General features: G+C 34.0%; 1 protein-coding gene across 1 annotated transcript; it reads right to left on the reverse strand.

Annotated features, from left to right (window-relative positions):
- Positions 1 to 684: 684 nt before the first annotated feature.
- Positions 685 to 6,171, reverse strand: LOC115697678 (G-type lectin S-receptor-like serine/threonine-protein kinase At4g27290). Its single transcript, XM_061118747.1, has 8 exons — positions 4,850 to 6,171; positions 3,948 to 4,036; positions 3,359 to 3,460; positions 2,613 to 2,758; positions 2,320 to 2,530; positions 2,008 to 2,245; positions 1,779 to 1,929; positions 685 to 1,132 (listed from the first exon to the last, which is right to left on the reverse strand). Exons 1-8 carry the CDS (start codon positions 6,097 to 6,099, stop codon positions 827 to 829), a joined length of 2,493 nt encoding a protein of 830 aa, XP_060974730.1. The 5' UTR covers positions 6,100 to 6,171; the 3' UTR covers positions 685 to 826.
- Positions 6,172 to 21,400: the final 15,229 nt, after the last annotated feature.

Genomic DNA, 21,400 nt, shown 5'->3' on the forward strand with positions numbered 1-21,400 from the left:
GTAGTGTATCACATAAAAAAAAAAAAATATTATGTTTTTTTTGCTTTTTTGTATAAGAATATTCATCAAGATCAGTTTTTCAATTATTTTCTACTATTTTGTTATTCTTCCATACTTTGCCCATAAATATGCTCTCCCAAAGTCCTGGAAAATCATTGTTAGGGCTACACATCAGACAGGTTTCAAGCTTTTCGGGTTCAGATTTTTAGATTTCGGGTGTTGGAAAATATAATACCAAACCCACCCATTTTTTGTGCCAGGTTTCAGGTTTCAATCGAGTTTGATGGGTTACAAATGAAAATTGTAAAAAAAAAAAAAAACAACTCTTAGTTTTGCATACATACATGTCATGATTATGATTCTTTCGGTTCATTGTAACAAAGATCAAAAAGAAAGAGCAATGTAAAAGATGAACAAAGAGAAACAAAGGTGAACAAAGGAAAAGAAAAACAGAGCAAATGAAAGAATCATTCTGTTGTATTATTCCACTCAAAGTACAAAATGAATGTGATGTATATATCACTAGTGAAAGGACCAAGACTTAGTAACTAACATAACAGTGGAGCTTATTTATCATAAAAAAAATATTTATAGCTATATTATAATTACTCTTACTAAATTTATCTAATTTTGTGGGGGTTTTTCTACTATTTTGGCCTATAATTATTAAATTAAAAAATTTACATTTAATTTTTTTAAAATACAATATTTTTGTTAGTGGAGGCCATAAATCTTAATGGGTCCGTCCCTGATTACAACAGACTTGTAACTGAAAGTAACAGACTTTGGACAAAGGTTCCCTAATAATACATACATACATACATGATTATCGAGCTTCTATGAGTGATATGCTCATCTCATTTGTGGAAAGCAACTCATGATTATTAGAAGATGAATTATCTCCTTTTGCATAATCTGGCTCCATGAAATAGCCTGGTGCTTTAGGTTGAGGCAACTCATTTTGACTACCAAACATCAAAACCACAGATGACATGGTGGGTCTATCAGCAGGATTATGTTGTACACAAAGGAGACTAATATGTATGCATCGTAACACTTGATCAAGATTTTCATCTAATAACCACTCATCCACCAAATCATATGCCCTTTCTTCCTTCATCAATGTCCATGCCTTAAAAATAACCAAAAATTCAATGTCATCACTTTTCTCACAATTTAGAGATACTGTATTATTAAGGGTAAATTGCAGCATAAATACTTAATGTTTTTGATTTTATACACTTAAATACCTAATGTTTATTTTTGGTGGCAAAAATACATAATGTTACAATTCTTTTGCACCGTTACTACCACTTCCGTTATTAATTCATAAATATGGACACGTGGAGAGCCCAAATACATTACATTTATTTATTTTATTTTAAAATTTAATATTCTCAATATTAAAAACTAAATTACCATAGGTGAGTGAACCAGTGTAATATATGGAACATAATTATCGAATTGAAGTGTCAATATCATGTAAAAATTATAATGAGAACACGTTTTTTTTTAACAAGTAGCATTTAGTTTCTAATATTAAGAATATTAAGTTTTAAAATAAAATAAAAATAAATATAATGCATCTGAACCCTCCACGTGTCCATATTTATGAGTTAACGGAAGTGGTAATAACGGTGTAAGAGAATTGTAACATTAGGTATTTTTGCCTCCAAAAATAAACATTAAGTATTTAAGTGTATACAATTTGAAACATTATGTATTTATGCCGCAATTTACCCTATTATTAATTACCAATGAAGTTTATTGCTCCTTACATGTCCAATGAGGGTAAGGCCATTCTTTTCACAGTGAAAGCCTCTACTTTTTCTTCCACTAACAATCTCCAAGACCAATATACCAAAGCTGAAGACATCTGATTTAATTGAGAACAACCCATCAAACGCATATTCTGGTGCCATATAACCACTGCAAAATATTACCAAGTAGAGATAATTAAATTATACATATATATCTATATAGAAAGAAACATGCAAGAGTACTCACTAGGTTCCAATAACTCTGTTTGTTTTATGTTCTATTTGATCTCCTCCAACAATTCTAGCCAACCCAAAGTCTGAAATCTTTGGATTCATCTCATTGTCAAGTAAGACATTGCTAGCTTTAAGATCTCTATGTATTATTCTCAATCTTGAATCGTGATGAAGATACAAGAGCCCTCGAGAAATTCCACATACAATTTGGAAGCGTTTCGTCCAATCAAGCAGTTGTCCTTGCACTTGATCTAGTAAATGTAAGTTTCAAGTTAAGAAAATTACAACAAAATGGCAATAAATTGGTAATTCTTAGGATTCTAACCAAAAATGAAGAAATCAAGGCTTTTGTTGGGCATGTATTCATAAACCAATAACTTTTCTTCTCCTTGAATGCAACAACCAAGAAGCTTTACAAGATTGCGATGTTGCAGCTTCACAATTAGCTTTACTTCATTTTTGAACTCATTCACTCCTTGTCCTGAACTCATTGAAAGTCTCTTCACAGCAATTTCTTGTCTATCTTCCAAAATGCCCTGAAATTAACACTATAATAAATTGGTTACATTTCTTTATCATTGTTTTTTTACTTTGTAACATTAAATAAGCAAAACTTACTCTATATACAGGTCCGAAACCACCTTCTCCAAGCTTATTGTTTTCTGAAAAATTATCTGTTGCTGTACTAACTGTAGAGAGGTTGAACAACGGAAGATCCAGGTCGTCGTCCTCTTCGCCATTCTGGTTTGTTGTTTCGCTTCCATCTGTTACAAGTTAAGGCACAAATGTTTTTGCAGCTCAACATAAGAAACATTTACAAGTATACAAATTATTCTACCAAACATAACAGTCATTAAACTTTTTAAGAATTCACTAATTAGTATTGAGAACATAAAATCACTACAAAAAATTTTACTTTTAGTCCCAGCAAAACTTGTGACTAAAAGTAAAAAAGTTGTGACTAATTATAAATCATCATTCTTATGTTGTTGTGACTAAAAGGTCTGTGGCTATAAAATTATTAGTCACAAAAATTACAATTTATTGTGACTAAATGTTATTTTAGTAACAATATTTGTTGTGACTAAAATTAAATTAGTGACAACTTGTATCTAAATACTATGCTTTAGTCACAAGTAATATTTTGTTGTGACCAAAAGTCACATTTAGTGACAAAAAAATTATACTGTGACTAAACAGTTGTCACCAAAAGTAGTAGTTTTTTGTAATGAATATTGAGCCATATATAAAAATGTGTTACTCCACTCATTACCAATTGGTTTCAAAATGTAACATATGTTTCTCAACAAATGGTATAAGTGGTCACTTTCCAAGACAATTTCTTAAAACTTAGAAAACATTACCTTTTAGAGCTCTCCTCTTGTAAATGCAATAACCAAGTAAAAACACAACTCCAATGGCAGCTACAACTATCCATATTGCTCCCACCTTACGTTTTGATTTACCTTTTTGACATACAAAAAACAAAAATGATACAATTAAGAATTTCCATTTAGCTATAAGCTTGTTTGGCTGTGTTTTCAGTTTTCAATTTTTAAAATTGTGTTTTTAAAAGTAAGAATAGAAAACAGTTTTTTGTCATTTTAAAAATTTAATAGTGTTTAGCACAAATTTTTAAAAACTGTTTTTAGATATTTTCTTAAAAAAAAAAAAAATCAATATTTTAGCACCATACCATGACATTAACTCATCCGGATCTAGATTCGGGTCTAGGATCCGAGTATGTGAGCAAAATATAAAATATAATATGTTAGACAAAAAAGATTATTTTTGAAAATTGAAAACAACATTTTGATGTTTTCTGTTTTCTAGTTTTTTAAAACTCAAAAAATTTTGCCAAACGACTCCTAATAGTTTTTACACTGTAAAGCCTAGCAGCCTAATGTAACCATAAACAAAAAAGCAAAAGGAACAAATTAGGTGGTATCGTACTTAGCTCTGAATGAGGCATTCGGATATGTAAATCTTGTCCTTGTCCACCAGAAGAAAATTGTAACATCCCCCGCTTCAAGCCTCCATTGGGTCCTTACACCCACGGAATGAATGGCTCTTATACACGAGTACGTCACTCTGGCTGCTTCATGGACTGACGACTGACCCTACAGACCAACACGAGTGTTTCTAGCATGCTTTGTCCTCACTCACACGCTTCCTGAGAAAACTTCCCAGGAGGCGTGTGAGTGAGGACAAAGCATGCTAGAAACACTCGTGTTGGTCTGTAGGGTCAGTCGTCAGTCCATGAAGCAGCCAGAGTGACGTACTCGTGTATAAGAGCCATTCATTCCGTGGGTGTAAGGACCCAATGGAGGCTTGAAGCGGGGGATGTTAAAAATGGTATCAGAGCCTTGACCCAGCCGGAAGTGTGGTCGACGAGGACGTCGGACCCCGTAAGGGGGGGTGATTGTGACAGTCAGTAGTCCCGTGATCCGTAAGGGGAAATACCGGGTAAGCTGTGCAATCCCACATCGCCTGGGGAAGGTCTAGTGGGATGATTCTGAGACTGTGTAGGTATGGGACTACACAGTTGAATAGAGCTTAAATGGATTGATTGGTACTACCTATGTCAACAAGGTGCGTCTTGTTTTTCGGTAGCCCATCACGAAAGAACTCCACAGTTAAGCGTGCTTGACCTGGGGTAATTTTAGGATGGGTGACCTCCTGGGAAGTTTTCCCAAGAAGGGTGCGAGTGAGGACAAAGCACGCTGGAAACACTCGTGTTGGTCTGTAGGGCCAGTCATCAGTCCATGAAGCAGCTAGAGTGACGTACTCGTGTATAAGAGCCATTCATTCCGTGGGTGTAAGGACCCAATGGAGGTTTGAAGCGGGGACGTTACAAAAATTGCCTTATATCTATCAAATCACCAAACCAAATAACACAGCCACTTCCCTCTCCTCTAATATAAGAATTACTATAAGCCATACAAGAACAGTTATTTAGACATCTACCCTTACAATCCTTGAGATTCATCTGTTTGTTCCACCAAGAATCTGAAGTATCTGGCAGTTTCACCCCTGAAATTTTCAAAAACCCATCTCTATTTCTGTCTTTGCAATTCAATGGCACATTTCTCATGCACCCATCAGACCAATCCATCTCATTCCACTTCTCTTGAAACTTAGGCTTGAACCCTTTTAAACAGTGACATATTGGATTATCTCCTATAACACAATTACCATTGACCCCACAAACACCATAGTTATCACAATCATCTCTAGGCACTGATAAGTAACGTTTCCAAGTTTGTTTTTCTTCAATCCATATAAGACGCTCTCTAACCAGTGTGGTTTGATTTATAACAATTCTTGAAATTGCTGACTTATTTTTCATTCCATACACATAATAAACTTCATCATCAGTAAGAACAAAGTTATAATAAAAAAGACTATTAAGCTTTAACTCTGGAGCTCCACTTGTACCAATACCATTCCAAGGTCCAGAACGATAAAATTTGGCAAAACCCTTTCGCATACAAAATTCAGGGAAATTATGAAGCTTTTGATTCAGCTCAATCCCATAGGTGAAATCTCCAGGACAAGGGTCTTCAAAATTTTTCCAAGCCGAAAGACGTCTGTTGAGAACAGTCCTCAAATCCCACCCCAGTTTCATTTCTGGTAACAATGTATCAGAAGGGTAATCAAAGCTTCTCCACAAAATGGTATTTGAGATTTCATCTCTCAGTACAAGATCTCCATTATCTAGGAGATGAAGCTTAGTCTGTTGGGTTTGTTTCAACAAACTAGTAGACCAAACCACGCTTTTGTTCACACCCAAAAGCATCAGATTTCCATTACTCTTGTTTATCTTCAACATACCAGAAGAGTCCTTAATTGGGGAGCAACGATTAGCTACCCAAACTACTGTCCGTACAGGGATGTTCTTGTACCAAATTCCCAAGTAACGATTTTTATTATTAGAGCTGCCTGGACTGAAGAAACCCAGCTCAAAGCTTGCTCCTTTTGAAACCAATGGGGAACCACCATCGTACAAAGACTCAACCCCATCATTAATACTCTCGATTATTGCAGAAGAAACTGTGTATGAAACCAAAATAACAGTGATTAGCCTAAAAGTGAAAATCGCCATAAACTGCTTTACTTTGTTGGTTTGCACTACTTGTTTTGCTTTAACTTCTTCAAATATATGACACCAGTATTCACTTAGACTAATCCTACTCGTGCCTTTAGATTTTTATTGTCAAAATGAGAAAAACAACACTTTTTGTCATCTTCTTAATTACCCAAAACTTTTGAGATTTCCATCAACTGCAAAAACCCATTAATAATGTGATTTTCCACAATAATTACTCCAACCGTACGGCAAAAGTAACATCAATTTTGGGTTTGTCAATTTTAGCTGGGTACAGTAGATAACACTAATTATTTTTTTGCTTTTTAATAATTAAATAATACTTAAAAAATTAAATAATTATAAATAAATATTAATCAAAACTTTTATAAATGTATTTGTTTGTATTTGTATATTTTTAAGTGTACTAAAAAAATAGGGTGTTCGTGGTGTAGATAGTACGTTTTCTAATCATTTTTTTTTAAACCAACCCACACATGTGATTTTTCTAATTTCCCAAACCGCAACTGCGAAACTAAAAAACCACGGAAATCGCACCGCAAAAAATGGTACGATGCAGTGTAATTTTTACAGTTTGAACTATCACCAATAATTTATTGGATTTAACAAATATTTAGTATTAAAATATTTTATTTTATTAATAAAATAATAGAATAATAAAGAATATAAGTTCTTGGGGATGAAAATCATAGATATTCACATCTTGAATGTGATTAGGTTGAAGAAGATGAGAGTTGAAGTTTTTGTTAGACACATAAAATTCAACTATTTCTTGATCATTTGGACGAAATCTAACCCCAGGTAGAAAATGGTTGAACTCCATAATTATTGAGAGAAAATAATGTATGTGATGTTGATTTAGAGAAATGAGTATGTGAATAAGTAAAGAGTAGTGATTATTATTGTATTTATAGTAGTATTGTTTTCTGTTAACTATATTAACTGTTATGTTAGTTAATTGGTTGACTCTGTTTAAAAAAAATGTGTGACTAATAGTTCCAAACCACTATTAGTTATTTAAACAATTTTCTTATAATAACTAATTTTATGATTAAAAAAATGTGACAAATTTTTATTTTTATAATCAGAAAATAATATAAGTTCAATAAATTACTTGTTTTGATTTTATTAATTAATATAATGAAGAAACTCGTTAGAAGATTGAAAGAACTTGATCAGTTCAAACACAGTGACTTAGTAAAAAAAGATGAGATTGAGAATCTTCAAGAATTTATAAAAACATTAAAACAAGATTCGTAAAAGAAGAGTGTTGATAATGAATCTTTAAAGATTGTTATAAAGACACTAAATGAGAATTTGGACGAGTGTGAAGAGTGGTTTCTAAAGTACAACATACCAAAGAAACAACCTTTGAAGGATAATATAGTAAGATTACTGTTGGATTTCTAATCCTTGAGCTATGATCTAACTCAGCTGTGTTGACAATCGAAAACAAACCATTGGCAGTAATGCCACATACACTTGACCATAAACCAGAGCAAGAGCTCTTAACAGAAAAGATGAATTGAATGAATGCTTTCTTTATTGATTTGAAAGTGTATTACAAGACTTAGTTACATTGTACAAGTGTTATCCTATTTATAGGAATGTATGAATCGAGTAACAAGAGTAAGACAGTTAAGTTAGTTGGGATAACTAACTTAACTGTCACTACAGTAAAAAACCAGAAACAGTACAAAATGCAACTAATACAATGTGAAGACAACATCTAGATATATTTCTACAATTCTCCACCTTGGCTTCAATTGTATTTAGGAATTTAACACTTTTAGAAAGCAAAACAGATCCTAAACATTTCAATTCGAGATCTGTAACAGATTGAGACAATGCTGAAACTTGTCTCTTGGTAAAGCTTTTGTAAGCATGTCAGATGGATTATCTTTGGTAGGGACCTTTAGAAGCTTGATTTTTCCATCTGATATGGTGTTTCGAATGAAATGGAACCTCACATCTATGTGTTTGGTTCGTTCATGAAACACTTGATTCTTGCTGAGATGTAGAGCACTCTGACTGTCACAGAAGATTTCTACAATTTCATGCTGAATTCCAAGTTCCCTGGTGATGCCTTTCATCCATAATGCCTCCTTGACTGCCTCAGTGCATGCTATATACTCAGCTTCGGTTGTTGAGAGAGCAACTATAGACTGAAGATTGGCCTTCCAGCTAACTGTGTTGTTGTTCATTTTGAACACATAACCTGTTTGAGATTTTCTAGAGTCCATATCACCAGCAAAATCAGAGTCTACAAACCCCACAACACCTGAATCTTCAGTATTTGGCCCATAGACAAGTCCTATATCAGAGGTACCCTTTAAATATCTCATGATCCATTTGACAGCTTTCCAATGTTCAATGCCAGGTTTCCCCATAAACCTGCTAACTACACTAACTGCATGACATAGGTCTGGTCTTGTGCAGACCATTAAGTACATAATGCTTCCCACTACACTTGTGTATGGGACTTTCTCCATGTAATCTTCTTCTTCCTCTGTGCAAGGAGATTGATCACTTGTTAATCTGAATTGTTGACTGATTGGGGTGCTTACTGGCTTTGAATCAGCAAACCCAAACTTAGACAGAATCTTTGAAGTGTACCCTTGCTGAGTTAACTTGATTCTTCTCTTGGTTCTGTCTCTGACTATTTCAATTCCAAGGATCTTCCTTGCTGCACCCAGATCCTTCATAGCAAACTCTTTACTCAGTAACTTCTTAATTCTGTCAATTTCAGTGGTGCTCTTACTTGCTATTAACATATCATCCACGTATAGCAATAAGAACACTGGCCCTTTTACATTTCTCACATAAACACAACAATCATAGGCACTCCTTTTGAAACCAATTTTGATGACAAACTCATCAAATCGTTTGTACCATTGCCTAGGTGACTGTTTTAGGCCATATAGGGATTTCTTTAACAAGCAAACATGATCCTCCTTGCCTAACTCTTCGAAACCTTCTGGTTGCTTCATGAATATCTCTTCCTCTAAATCACCATGTAGGAATGCAGTCTTGACATCTAGTTGCTCAAGTTCTAGATCATTACATGCCACCAAACTAAGTAAAAGTCTAATGGATGTGTGTTTTACTACAGGAGAAAAGATCTCATTGTAATCTATCCCTTCCCTTTGAGCATATCCCTTTGCAACAAGCCTGGCCTTGAACCTTGCTTGTGCAACACCTTGAATCCCTTCCTTGTATTTGAGCACCCATTTGCATCCTACAACCTTCATACCAGCAAGTTTTCTAACCAGAATCCAGGTATGATTTCTCTTTAATGAAGTCATTTCATCCTCCATAGCTTGATTCCATTCATGCTTGTATACAGATTTCATAGCTTCTCTAAAATTCAGAGGCTCTTCCACTGCAGCAATGGACAGAGCATAATGCACCAGATCAGCAAAACCAAACCTGTTTGGTGGTTTGACAGCCCTTCTTTTTCTGTCTCTGACCAATTGGTAGTCTTGATCCTCATCTTCATCTTGTTCATCATTCACTGCATTATTGTCAGTCTCAGTCACATCTTCTTCAACTTCAGTTGTCCCTTGATCTTGCATCTTATCCTGATCACTACTGGGCTCCACCTCAAACTGATTATCCACATTCTGTTCAAGTTCAGATGGCATTGGTACATCTTGCTGAGGTTTGAGAGTATCCCTATATACCCTGTTTTCATCAAAAGTGACATCCCTACTGATAAAGTACTTTTGATGATCTCCACTCTCAATACTCCACATTTTGTATCCTTTAACTCCCTCGGGATAGCCCAGAAAAATACATTTTCTGGCTCTTGGTTCGAGTTTATCTTGCCTCACATGAGCAAAGGCTACACAACCAAATACCCTCAAGTGTTCATACTTTGCATTTCTTCCAGTCCATGCCTCAATTGGTGTTTTGAAACCTATTGCAGAACAGGGACAATGATTTATTAAGTAGCAGGCTGTTGAAACAGCTTCAGCCCAGAAATTCTTTGGTAAGCCTGAGTGAATCAGTAGACACCTAACCCTTTCTAAAATGGTTCTATTCATTCTTTCTGCCAACCCATTTTGTTGTGGTGTTCTTGGCACTGTCTTGTGTCTACTAATTCCAACCTTTTTGCAAAAATCAGTAAAGGCATCTGAACAATATTCTAATCCATTGTCAGTTCTAAGCTTTTTAATCTTCTTACCAGTTTGATTCTCAATCATTGTTTTCCATTCTATGAAAATTTTCAGAGCCAGGTCTTTAGTTTTCAATATATGGACCCAAACAAATCTTGAGAAGTCATCTATAAGGGTGAGAAAGTACCTGGCACCACCTCTAGAAACTGTTCTTGAAGGCCCCCATAGATCTGAGTGAATGTAGCTGAGAATGCCCTTTGAAACATGCTTCCCAGTTCCAAATTTTATCCTTGTAGCCTTTCCAAGTACACATTGTTCACAGAACTCTAAATCCATGATTTTGTCCTTCCCAAACACACCTTTCTTGCTGAGAATCTTGAGTCCACCATTGCTGATATGCCCAAGCCTCTTGTGCCAGATTTCTGTCTTTTTCTTCCCTTCAACTTCTGCTACATTTGCTTGACTCACCAAAGTATTTCCAAGTAAGACATAAATGCCATTTTCTTTTGAACCCTTCATTACTAACATTGACCCTTTGACAATCTTCATTATGTCATTCTCAATCTTCACAGAATGTCCTTCTTGATCCAACATAGCCACAGATATCAGATTTCTCTTTATTTCTGGAACATGCCTGACATGCTTTAGCTCTGCAGCTCCTCCACCTTTTAATTGTAGTTTGATAGTGCCTATACCAGTTGATAACTCTATGAAAATAGAGTTATTTATATCTTTTTGGGCATTAAAGTAGCTTTGTTCTCAAGTATTTTTAGCTTATTTTAGTGAATTTTAATTAGTTTTGTTTAGTTTTAAATAAATATTAATTTTAATACATTTTAGATTAGTTTTGGTTAAATTTTATAATATTTTATCAATTTAGTTTAGTTTCCCTTTTTATAAGTGTAATTCTTAATGTTGTGTATTTTTGTAAAAAGATTAAATGTATATTTTGAACTTATTGTCAAAATTGAGAGAAATGATGTTAAAATCCATGGATTTACTAAAAGCCCATTTGATTTATTAAGAAATATTATCATGACTTTAATTGGGCTATTGTACAAAAGAATGAGATTTGGGCTCACTAAAAGAAAAAGAAAAAATAACAAAGAATGAAGGGAAAAAAATAGGCAACGTGATATTGCAAGGTATTACCTATATGATCTAAATATATATAACATCAACAAACAGGAGTGGATTGAAAAAGAAAAGGGGCGGCTGGTGGAGCTCCTCACGCAGGAAAGAGAAAATGAAGAAAAAAAAGAAAAAGAAAAAGAGAGAGAGAGTTTTATTTAGGGTTTTAATTTAGCATTTTTATTTAGAGATTGGCAAAAATTAAGAGGAAGAAGAAGAGAAATTTGGAAGAGGAACTTGGAGTATTGTGACAAGCTCCAAATGGGTTTTTATTTCTATATCTCTTTTCTTTTAAACTTTGTAATTTTTGCACAATTCATTATGAGTTAATTTTTATTTTGCTAGAATTATTTTGTTGACTTAAATTGTGATTTGGTATTTTATTGCTATGTTTAGTGAATTGGTTTTGTTCATTCAAGAGTGTTTATTGTGCAATTGCTTACTTTTGCTTGATCACCATTAGTAAGTAGTAGCTAATCTTGATTTTGGAAAAAATAGGGTTAGTGGAATTGCTTGAATGATGCATGAATATCAACTTGAAAAAGTGTGATTTGTAAATAGCATAGGAATGTGTTATTTACCTTGTATGACTTGAAGGAATTGTGCTTAAATTGGTATTCTTAAAATTAATTGGGCATAGGAATATGTTAATTAATTAGAGAATCAAACCATAAACACTTTGGAAAAAGGATTATGACATTTTAAATTCCTAGTTGACATTATCAATTTACAACAATACTCATTAGCACCATTATATCAACTTTGTATTTTTAGGCCAATTTAATAATTCTAGCTTGTTTTTCTTCGTAGTTTGTGTTTGTTAATTTTTTTACATATTCTCATCACTTTATTTTATTTTTGTTGAAACCAATTTGTGAGTAATTAGTTTTATAAATCAATTTCCAATTTTCAATCCCTGTGGATACGATACTCGATTTATCACTTTATTACTTGTTAACGATTGCGTGCACTTGCGTATACAATTTTTCACAACAAGTTTTTGGCGCCGTTGCCGGGGATTGATTTAGTGAAATTTTATTTGTGGAACTTAATTACTATCAATTTGGTTTTTTTTTTTTTTTAGTTTTTCATTTGTTTCGTCTTATTTTCCTTGTTCTATTTTACGCTTTGTTTGTTTGTCTTGGTTCCTTTTTCAAGGTACTTGGGATGTCTCATCGACAAGTCCTTATGAATTTTGTTCAACATGACTTGGAGTTCTTGTATGAAGCATGGTGGAGATACAAGACACTTCTAATGAGGTTTCCATATCATGGGTTGTCCAAAGAGTGTCAACTAGAAATCTTCCTAAATGGGTTGAATCCAAGCACACGAAAATGGGTAGAAAGAGAAAATGGTACCGCCAATTTCTACCAACTATCAATCGATGAAGCCTATTGGATGTTGGAAGACATGGCGGAGTACAATGAGTGGTGTTGTAATTGTCCAAACAATGACCATGTTTGGGAGGACAATTACAACAATTTGAATCCAAATTTTGACACTTACACTCAAGGACCAAATGATGAGATTTTAGAAGATTTACAAGAGTTCAACATAGAAGAAAATCTTCATCAAATGGCTCAACCAAGCTCACTTGAGGTGTTGATGATGGAGTTCATGGCTAAAAATGATGCCTTAATTCAAGGCCAAGCTTCATCCTTGAGGAAATTGGAGAACCAATTTGAGCTTTTGGTCAATGAGTTGTGTGATAAACACCATGAAACTTTGGGCATTGATATGGAAAATTCAAGGGAGAAAGAAGAAAATGAAAATGTCATTTTGAGGAGTGGTGATGAGTTGGAGATACTTGGGGAAAATTTTGAGCAATTACAAGAGCTCACTTCAATCCAAAGTAGTGAAATAAAAGATAAGGAAGCAAGCATTCCAAGTTGGTCAACATTTATTGCTGCTCATAATGCTGTAGCATTGTCACAGCAAAACTGCCCAGTTTTTGAAAAAATTCAGCAAGAGCATTTTTGCATTCCTCAAGTCAAAGAGCCCATGGTAATGGAATACTATGTTTATGAGGATCCTTTTTGGACATTACCTCCTCCTCCACCATTGGCATGGTACCTTGGCATCCATCATGTGCATTCATCGAATTCAAGAAAAGTTGAACATTTGCGCTCATCAATTCAATATCTCGCCAAGCTTGAGGGCGTTCATGACAAAGACCCATTTGTGAGGGCATATGCCACTCTCTATGGGCGGAAGCCGCTCTTTGATGAGTGCTTCTCAAAAAGTCAAGTCGACGACTTTAAATCAAGCGCTTCTTGGGAGGCAACCCGAGCTTTCTAAACTTTGTCTTTATTTTATTTTAAATTCAATAAACATGCAATATTAAATGGCTTTGACAATTGCATTGTAGTTTTTTTTTCTCTCTTTCTTTTCTTTTTCTCTCTTTTATGTGCGAGCATAAAGTCAAGTGGAATTGGGCGCACTTATGGAGGTTGACACTAGCGAGTTTGCACATCATTGAAAGGGAGTTCCTCTTTAACTCTTCTTTATTAATTTTAAACTTGCTCACACATATTTGAGAATTTTGTGCTTAACATGTTTTGGGAAACTAAATATTATTTTTTTCTTTTCTTTTCTTTTATTTTGCTTGTTTGAATTTTTTTTTTAGGCATATGTGCTTTGGTTTGGTGATTTTCCACATTCTAATACATGATTGATAGTGTGCATAGCTTGTTGAAAAATGTAAATATTGTTTGAGCTTGTGACTAATTCTTGTGCTAGTTTCATTTTGATTGAGATATGGCTAATTTTGAGCACGAATGCCTTGATCATTTTATTGTGTGTGATTTGGTGAAAGTTTGTGTAAATATATGATTTTGTGATCTCACAAGTCTTAGAATTTTGTTTGATTCTCTCTTGAGGCGAAATCCTAGACAATGCTTAACCAAAGACATGATTTAGGCCATTTTTGGACCGTTTGAGCCTTTCGAGCCAACCATAGTATTATTTCATCCCTAGTCACCCCCTTTGAGCATAATTGATCCCTTTATTTTTTTTTTACCATATGTAAGCCTAGCTAAATACAAATCTTCTCACCATATACCCTTTGAGCACCTTATTATTCCAAGATTTTGTTTGTTGTGTCATGAAGGGGATGGGAAGGGTGCAATTTTTGTAGCGTGGTAATTGGGTGAGTGTTTTCATTGTGGTACTTTATTATTCTCACCATTGGGGACAATGTTGAATTTTAAGTTGGGGGAGAATTACCATATTTTGTGTATATTGCCATTATTATATTTGTATTGTTAGTTATTCAAAAAAAAAAAAAAGAATGTTTAAAATTAAGTTTGGGGTGTGCCACCCCTTGAAAAAAAAAGTGTGTTTAAAATTAAGTTTGGGGTGTGCCACCCCTTGCAAAAAAAAAGAAAAAAAAAAAAAAAGAGCAAGATCTTTTTTAGAAGCTTGAAGTCTCAGGTGTTATAGCATTGCTTCAGCATTCTGGAGCAGAGACACAGAAAAAAAAAAATGCTATGCTAAAGCATTGCTATAACTCCTGGGAGCACATTATTTTGGAAAATTTTGGGGCAATAAATAATGGCAATATTAATACTCAAATTTTTTGTGGGATATTCTTTGAGGAAGTAAGTGTGAGGTCTCGTTTTGGTCTTAGAAAAATTAAGGTGTTTTTAGGTGATTTGAGCCAAAAATGACTTCTCTTAACCACCTTCACCTAAGCCTTACATTACAAGCTTGAAAAAGTCCTTTTGATCTTTGGTTTGTGTTTGTCTACATTAGTGGAGAGAGAGATGAAAAATAAACCTATGAGACTTTGTCACTTTAGAGATTTTGTGCTTAATTCATATTTACATAAATTGATCTAAATTGCAAGTAATATTTTGATAAAAGGCATTTCACACACACACTTGGAGTAATCAAAATTGGAGTAAAACTTGTGCTTGAATTTTTCACAATCACTGGACAATCTTTTTATTTTTCTCTAAGCTATGTTCATTAATCAACCTTTAAGGAAATGTGGAGATCACCAATTTTAGTGTCATATTGTCTCTTGTTTTATTTTCTTTATTTTTCTTTTTGCTTGAGGACAAGCAAAGTTTTAAGTTTGGGGTGTGATAACTCTATGAAAATAGAGTTATTTATATCTTTTTGGGCATTAAAGTAGCTTTGTTCTCAAGTATTTTTAGCTTATTTTAGTGAATTTTAATTAGTTTTGTTTAGTTTTAAATAAATATTAATTTTAATACATTTTAGATTAGTTTTGGTTAAATTTTATAATATTTTATCAATTTAGTTTAGTTTCCCTTTTTATAAGTGTAATTCTTAATGTTGTGTATTTTTGTAAAAAGATTAAATGTATATTTTGAACTTATTGTCAAAATTGAGAGAAATGATGTTAAAATCCATGGATTTACTAAAAGCCCATTTGATTTATTAAGAAATATTATCATGACTTTAATTGGGCTATTGTACAAAAGAATGAGATTTGGGCTCACTAAAAGAAAAAGAAAAAATAACAAAGAATGAAGGGAAAAAAATAGGCAACGTGATATTGCAAGGTATTACCTATATGATCTAAATATATATAACATCAACAAACAGGAGTGGATTGAAAAAGAAAAGGGGCGGCTGGTGGAGCTCCTCACGCAGGAAAGAGAAAATGAAGAAAAAAAGAAAAAGAAAAAGAGAGAGAGAGTTTTATTTAGGGTTTTAATTTAGCATTTTTATTTAGAGATTGGCAAAAATTAAGAGGAAGAAGAAGAGAAATTTGGAAGAGGAACTTGGAGTATTGTGACAAGCTCCAAATGGGTTTTTATTTCTATATCTCTTTTCTTTTAAACTTTGTAATTTTTGCACAATTCATTATGAGTTAATTTTTATTTTGCTAGAATTATTTTGTTGACTTAAATTGTGATTTGGTATTTTATTGCTATGTTTAGTGAATTGGTTTTGTTCATTCAAGAGTGTTTATTGTGCAATTGCTTACTTTTGCTTGATCACCATTAGTAAGTAGTAGCTAATCTTGATTTTGGAAAAAATAGGGTTAGTGGAATTGCTTGAATGATGCATGAATATCAACTTGAAAAAGTGTGATTTGTAAATAGCATAGGAATGTGTTATTTACCTTGTATGACTTGAAGGAATTGTGCTTAAATTGGTATTCTTAAAATTAATTGGGCATAGGAATATGTTAATTAATTAGAGAATCAAACCATAAACACTTTGGAAAAAGGATTATGACATTTTAAATTCCTAGTTGACATTATCAATTTACAACAATACTCATTAGCACCATTATATCAACTTTGTATTTTTAGGCCAATTTAATAATTCTAGCTTGTTTTTCTTCGTAGTTTGTGTTTGTTAATTTTTTTTACATATTCTCATCACTTTATTTTATTTTTGTTGAAACCAATTTGTGAGTAATTAGTTTTATAAATCAATTTCCAATTTTCAATTCCTGTGGATACGATACTCGATTTATCACTTTATTACTTGTTAACGATTGCGTGCACTTGCGTATACAATTTTTCACAACACCAGTTATGGGACATGATCTATTATCACCAAGCCTAACCATGCCACCATTAATCTTTTTATAATTGCTGAATTGGGTCTGATCTGGGAAAATGTGAAAAGAACACCCTGAATCGAGTACCCAGTCAGTTCTTGAACTTTCTTTGGACACTACCAATACTCCTGCACTTCCATAGCCATCACTATCACAGTCAGAAACCAGATCAACATCACCAGATGACTGTTTATGGTTGTAACTCTTAAGAACAGGACAGTCCTTTCTCAAATGAGTGGTTTTGTTGCAGACAAAGCATTTTCTCTTGAATTTTGAATCTGACTTTCCTTGACTCTTCCCTTTTCCTGTGTATTCTTTGTTTCCCTTCTTGAAGTTCTTGCCTCGAACAAACAATCCATCACCATTGCTGTCATCCTTCTGATCTGATTTCTTCTTTAATTCCTTGGACATTAAAGCATTTTGAACCTCTTCTAGAGTCAATGATTCTTTACCATACATCATGGTATCCACAAAGTGTTCATAATTTTCAGTAGGAAGAGAGTTCAAGATGATGATAGCTTGGTCTTCATCTTCTATCTTGATTCCAATATTTTCTAAATCAAGAATAATCTTATTGAAATCATCGAGGTGATCTTCAACACTTTTCCCTATCAACATCTTGAATGAGTACAATTTCTGTTTCAAGAACAGTCTATTTGTTAAAGACTTTGTCATGTAGAGACTTTCCAATTTTGACCATATCCCAGAAGCTGTCTTCTCCTTCGACACCTCACGCAGAACTTTATCTCCCAAACTCAGGATTATAGCACTGTGAGCTTTGTCGAGCATTTCCACCTTCTCTTTCTCTGTCAAACTCCCTGGTAAGTTCTCTTCTCCTAGCAAAGCTCCTTGGATCCCTTGCTGAACCAGCATTGCTCTCATCTTTACCCTCCATAGACCAAAATCGTTCTTTCCAGTAAACTTTTCAAGATCATACTTCGCACTGCCCATTTTCTTGGATGTTCACTAGATTCTTGAACTGAGATCAAGGCGATCTTCTTCGAACTTCCTCTCCACGGCTCTGATACCAATTGTTGGATTTCTAATCCTTGAGCTATGATCTAACTCAGCTGTGTTGACAATCGAAAACAAACCATTGGCAGTAATGCCACATACACTTAACCATAAACCAGAGCAAGAGCTCTTAACAGAAAAGATGAATTGAATGAATGCTTTCTTTATTGATTTGAAAGTGTATTACAAGACTTAGTTACATTGTACAAGTGTTATCCTATTTATAGGAATGTATGAATCGAGTAACAAGAGTAAGACAGTTAAGTTAGTTGGGATAACTAACTTAACTGTCACTACAGTAAAAAACCAGAAACAGTACAAAATGCAACTAATACAATGTGAAGACAACATCTAGATATATTTCTACAATTACAAGAGTTGATGGAAATGACAGGGAGAAAAGAAACAAAGAACAAGAGAGAAAAAGGGTATTTGACATTGCGAGAATTGATGGGAGAAATACATGTCACGAAAAGCAATGGCGATGGCCTAATCGCTTTCAATTTTCTTCGGTTTTCTCTTGAAGAAATTGCCACTCAAATCTCTAACCTTCTCATTCAGTACTTGTTCTCACTGATGTTAGCTTCCAATGCAAGTAATAAAATTGTATCGCGTAATCTTGATGAGCTTCTTACCATAATTGAATGCTTATCTCTAGAAGAATCTGATTACTCTGTTGCTAAAAACATGTTTGTTGAGATAATTTGTTTCTTTGTCGATGCAATGGAGTTAGTTGGACCATTTTGGGACGATGAGTAGAAGATTAGCCTTGTTAAGAAAATCGCTCATTTAGATGAGGTGAGCTTTTGTAGTCCTGAATTCGTACCTATAATGTTCGATAATGATGTGTTTTTCTCAATGTCAGTTCATCTTAAGAGTAATGTTGTCGAGTAGAAATTGGAAAGAGTTGGAGAAAAAAATAAACGAGTGAATGTTTGATATCAAATTTGTCCAAGAATGTATTCATGAAGATTATTTTTGTTCTGAGATGAAGTTCTTAAGGCAAGTTTTGGAAGCTGGTGTTCAAGAAATTTTCACTGAACATGACAGAGTTCATGGTCTTTAGTAAATCTAGTGTCTCTTTAATTAGTAAGATAACAAAGTAGTTTCATGTGTTGAATTTGTGTAATTATTAATGTTTCTTTAAAGGTTTAATCTATAATAGAAAATTTTCAAGAAGAAGAGATTACACTGTTGGGTTTTGTTTGAATAAATCTTTTCCTTTGCTAAAAAAAAGTGAATCATATAGAGTTTCATTCAAGTACTTCTTCCCCAGCAATGCTTCCTCCAATCTTCTTCGAATGTCGTCTTTGTTCTCGATATCACACTTTTTAGAAGTGACACCCTCAAAGATCTCTCTTGTTATCTTCGAAATATCAAATTGATCTGACACTGTAACCCACACTCTTAGCTCAAAATGATTAATAACGCGAACATCATCGTAAACAAGTTGAGCAAGAGTGGTCTTGCGAACACCACCCATCCCGACAATGGGGATAACAGAAATGTTAGCACCACCATCAACATCTCGTGTTTCAGCAGCAAATCAACAATGGCTTCTTTCTCATCTTGCCTCCCATAAACATTAGAATCTTCGAGTAAAGGAGCAGGAGGCCTTTGAGAAGAAGTGTTTTGAAGGCCTTCTCTCTGATAAAGTCAATAGTGTACATTCAGTTAGTTAGTTCTTGTAACGGTTTTGTCCAAGTTGTTACTCTGTTATTTCTGTTTTCTTTTGTCTGTTGTAAAGTCTTGATCAGTATAAATACAATATCAGCCTCTAAGCCTTGTATCTTTTGCAAGCTTAGTTTTCTTCACTGCTTGTATTGATAAGATCTTTCATGGTATCAGAGCCATTGACGAAAGTCTAGTATGGATCCTACCTTCGTTGAAAACCCACCGCGCCCCTCTGGCCAAAACCAAGGGCAGCAAACTCAAAATTCTCACCTCCAGAACAACTGGAATCCCTTTCAGAACTCTCTTAATTCATCTCTCACTGTCAAATTGGATAGATCCAATTTTCTTGCCTGGAAATCGCAGGTTATCCCCACTGTTATTGGTCATGGATTGGATGATATTCTTCTTGCCGGAACTGCTCCACCGGAAAAGTTGCTCAACGGCCAAGATAATCCGATGTTTCTTGCTTGGAAACGAAAAGATCAGCTTCTCCTCAGCTGGCTTAGATCATCAATGTCCGAATCCATTCTTGGATCTGTAGCTCATCACGTTACATCTTCCTCTGCCTGGCGTGCCTTAGAACAGAGGTTTGCCTCTCAGTCGAAAGCTCGACTCCTGCAGATCAAGTCTCAGCTCTCTACGATCCAGAAAGGTAATCTCTCCATTGCAGATTATTTTGACAAAGTTAAAGTTCTTGCAGATTCATTATCCACTGCAGGTCACCCTCTTGATGAGAGTGATTATTACGATATTTTGCACACGCAAGTGTACGTATCGTTTCAAGTAGTAGACTCACTAGGAGTGAGGTCGATCCCACAGGGAGTGTAGTTAAGTACGTTAAAATTAAATCTTTACTTCTATTTGATTAAATAAAAGATAAGAAAAAAAACAATGAAGTATAAGAAAAATAGTTGGAAGCAACGATTCAAGAAAATTGATAGTTAATAAACTAGGGTGTCGATTTCAATTGTTTTTATTGAATATGGCCTAATATGATTATTTTCCTAATATTAATTCCTATGCAATAGCAGGTTTACTAAGGTAATTTATAGTCTTCTCAGATATATAAACCTCAATTACATGTAAACTTTCTACTCTCGTGATAAATTTAACATGCAACAGGCATTAAGCATAAAAACCCTATAAGCTATCTAAACCATATAGGTACTCTCGTCCTATATCGAAATTCAGTTCTATTTTACTATAGCATATTTGACACTCACTTCTCAGATCTCGCATCAAAATCATAGACAGATAATTGGTGATCAAGCAATTAAAAGTAATTAAGCACAAATAAAATAGAATACATAGAAATTAGGGGGAAAATAACTCATATTAAAACCATAAACAATGTCAAACAATATCCATCTAACCCTAATAAAGTGTTTAGTTACTCATGTTCATTGAAGCACAATTACACATATTAACTTTAAGAAAAAAAGATGAAAATAGAGAAGAGAAGAAGAGAAGAATGCTGAAAACCCTGAGAAGTATGCCTCCAATTTTGCAGTTGATCTCTCCACTCTGTATCTGAACTCTCACTTTTTTTCTCTCTGAGATTGCTTGCTGAAATCAACTCTATTCTTCCCTTTATTTAGGCATTGAAGGCCTAAAAATATGGAAAAAAACGCAATATTTAAATTCCCATTCGGATTTAAATTTTTGGGTTACCTCAAACGAGATATTTTTTTTCTGCTGCGTTGACTGATAAGAATTTTCATGTTTTGACTTTTTCCAAAATATGAACAGAACATCGTCGAATTAAGGCTTGAAGTTTCGGCTTCCACAATTTTCTCTATTTTAAATATCATGATAT

The sequence above is a fragment of the Cannabis sativa genome, chromosome 7, assembly GCF_029168945.1.
Source record: "Cannabis sativa cultivar Pink pepper isolate KNU-18-1 chromosome 7, ASM2916894v1, whole genome shotgun sequence".
Taxonomy (NCBI): Eukaryota; Viridiplantae; Streptophyta; class Magnoliopsida; order Rosales; family Cannabaceae; genus Cannabis; species Cannabis sativa.

Bases quoted from the DNA above. Each gene is read 5' to 3' on its own strand.
- LOC115697678 (XM_061118747.1), bottom strand. From the start codon at position 6,099: ATGGCGATTTTCACTTTTAGGCTAATCACTGTTATTTTGGTTTCATAC. The intron at 2,531-2,612 runs GTAAGTTTTGCT...TGTTAATTTCAG, and splicing joins GTTTCGGACCTGTATATAGA to GGCATTTTGGAAGATAGACA. The intron at 1,930-2,007 runs GTGAGTACTCTT...AATATTTTGCAG, and splicing joins AACAGAGTTATTGGAACCTA to TGGTTATATGGCACCAGAAT.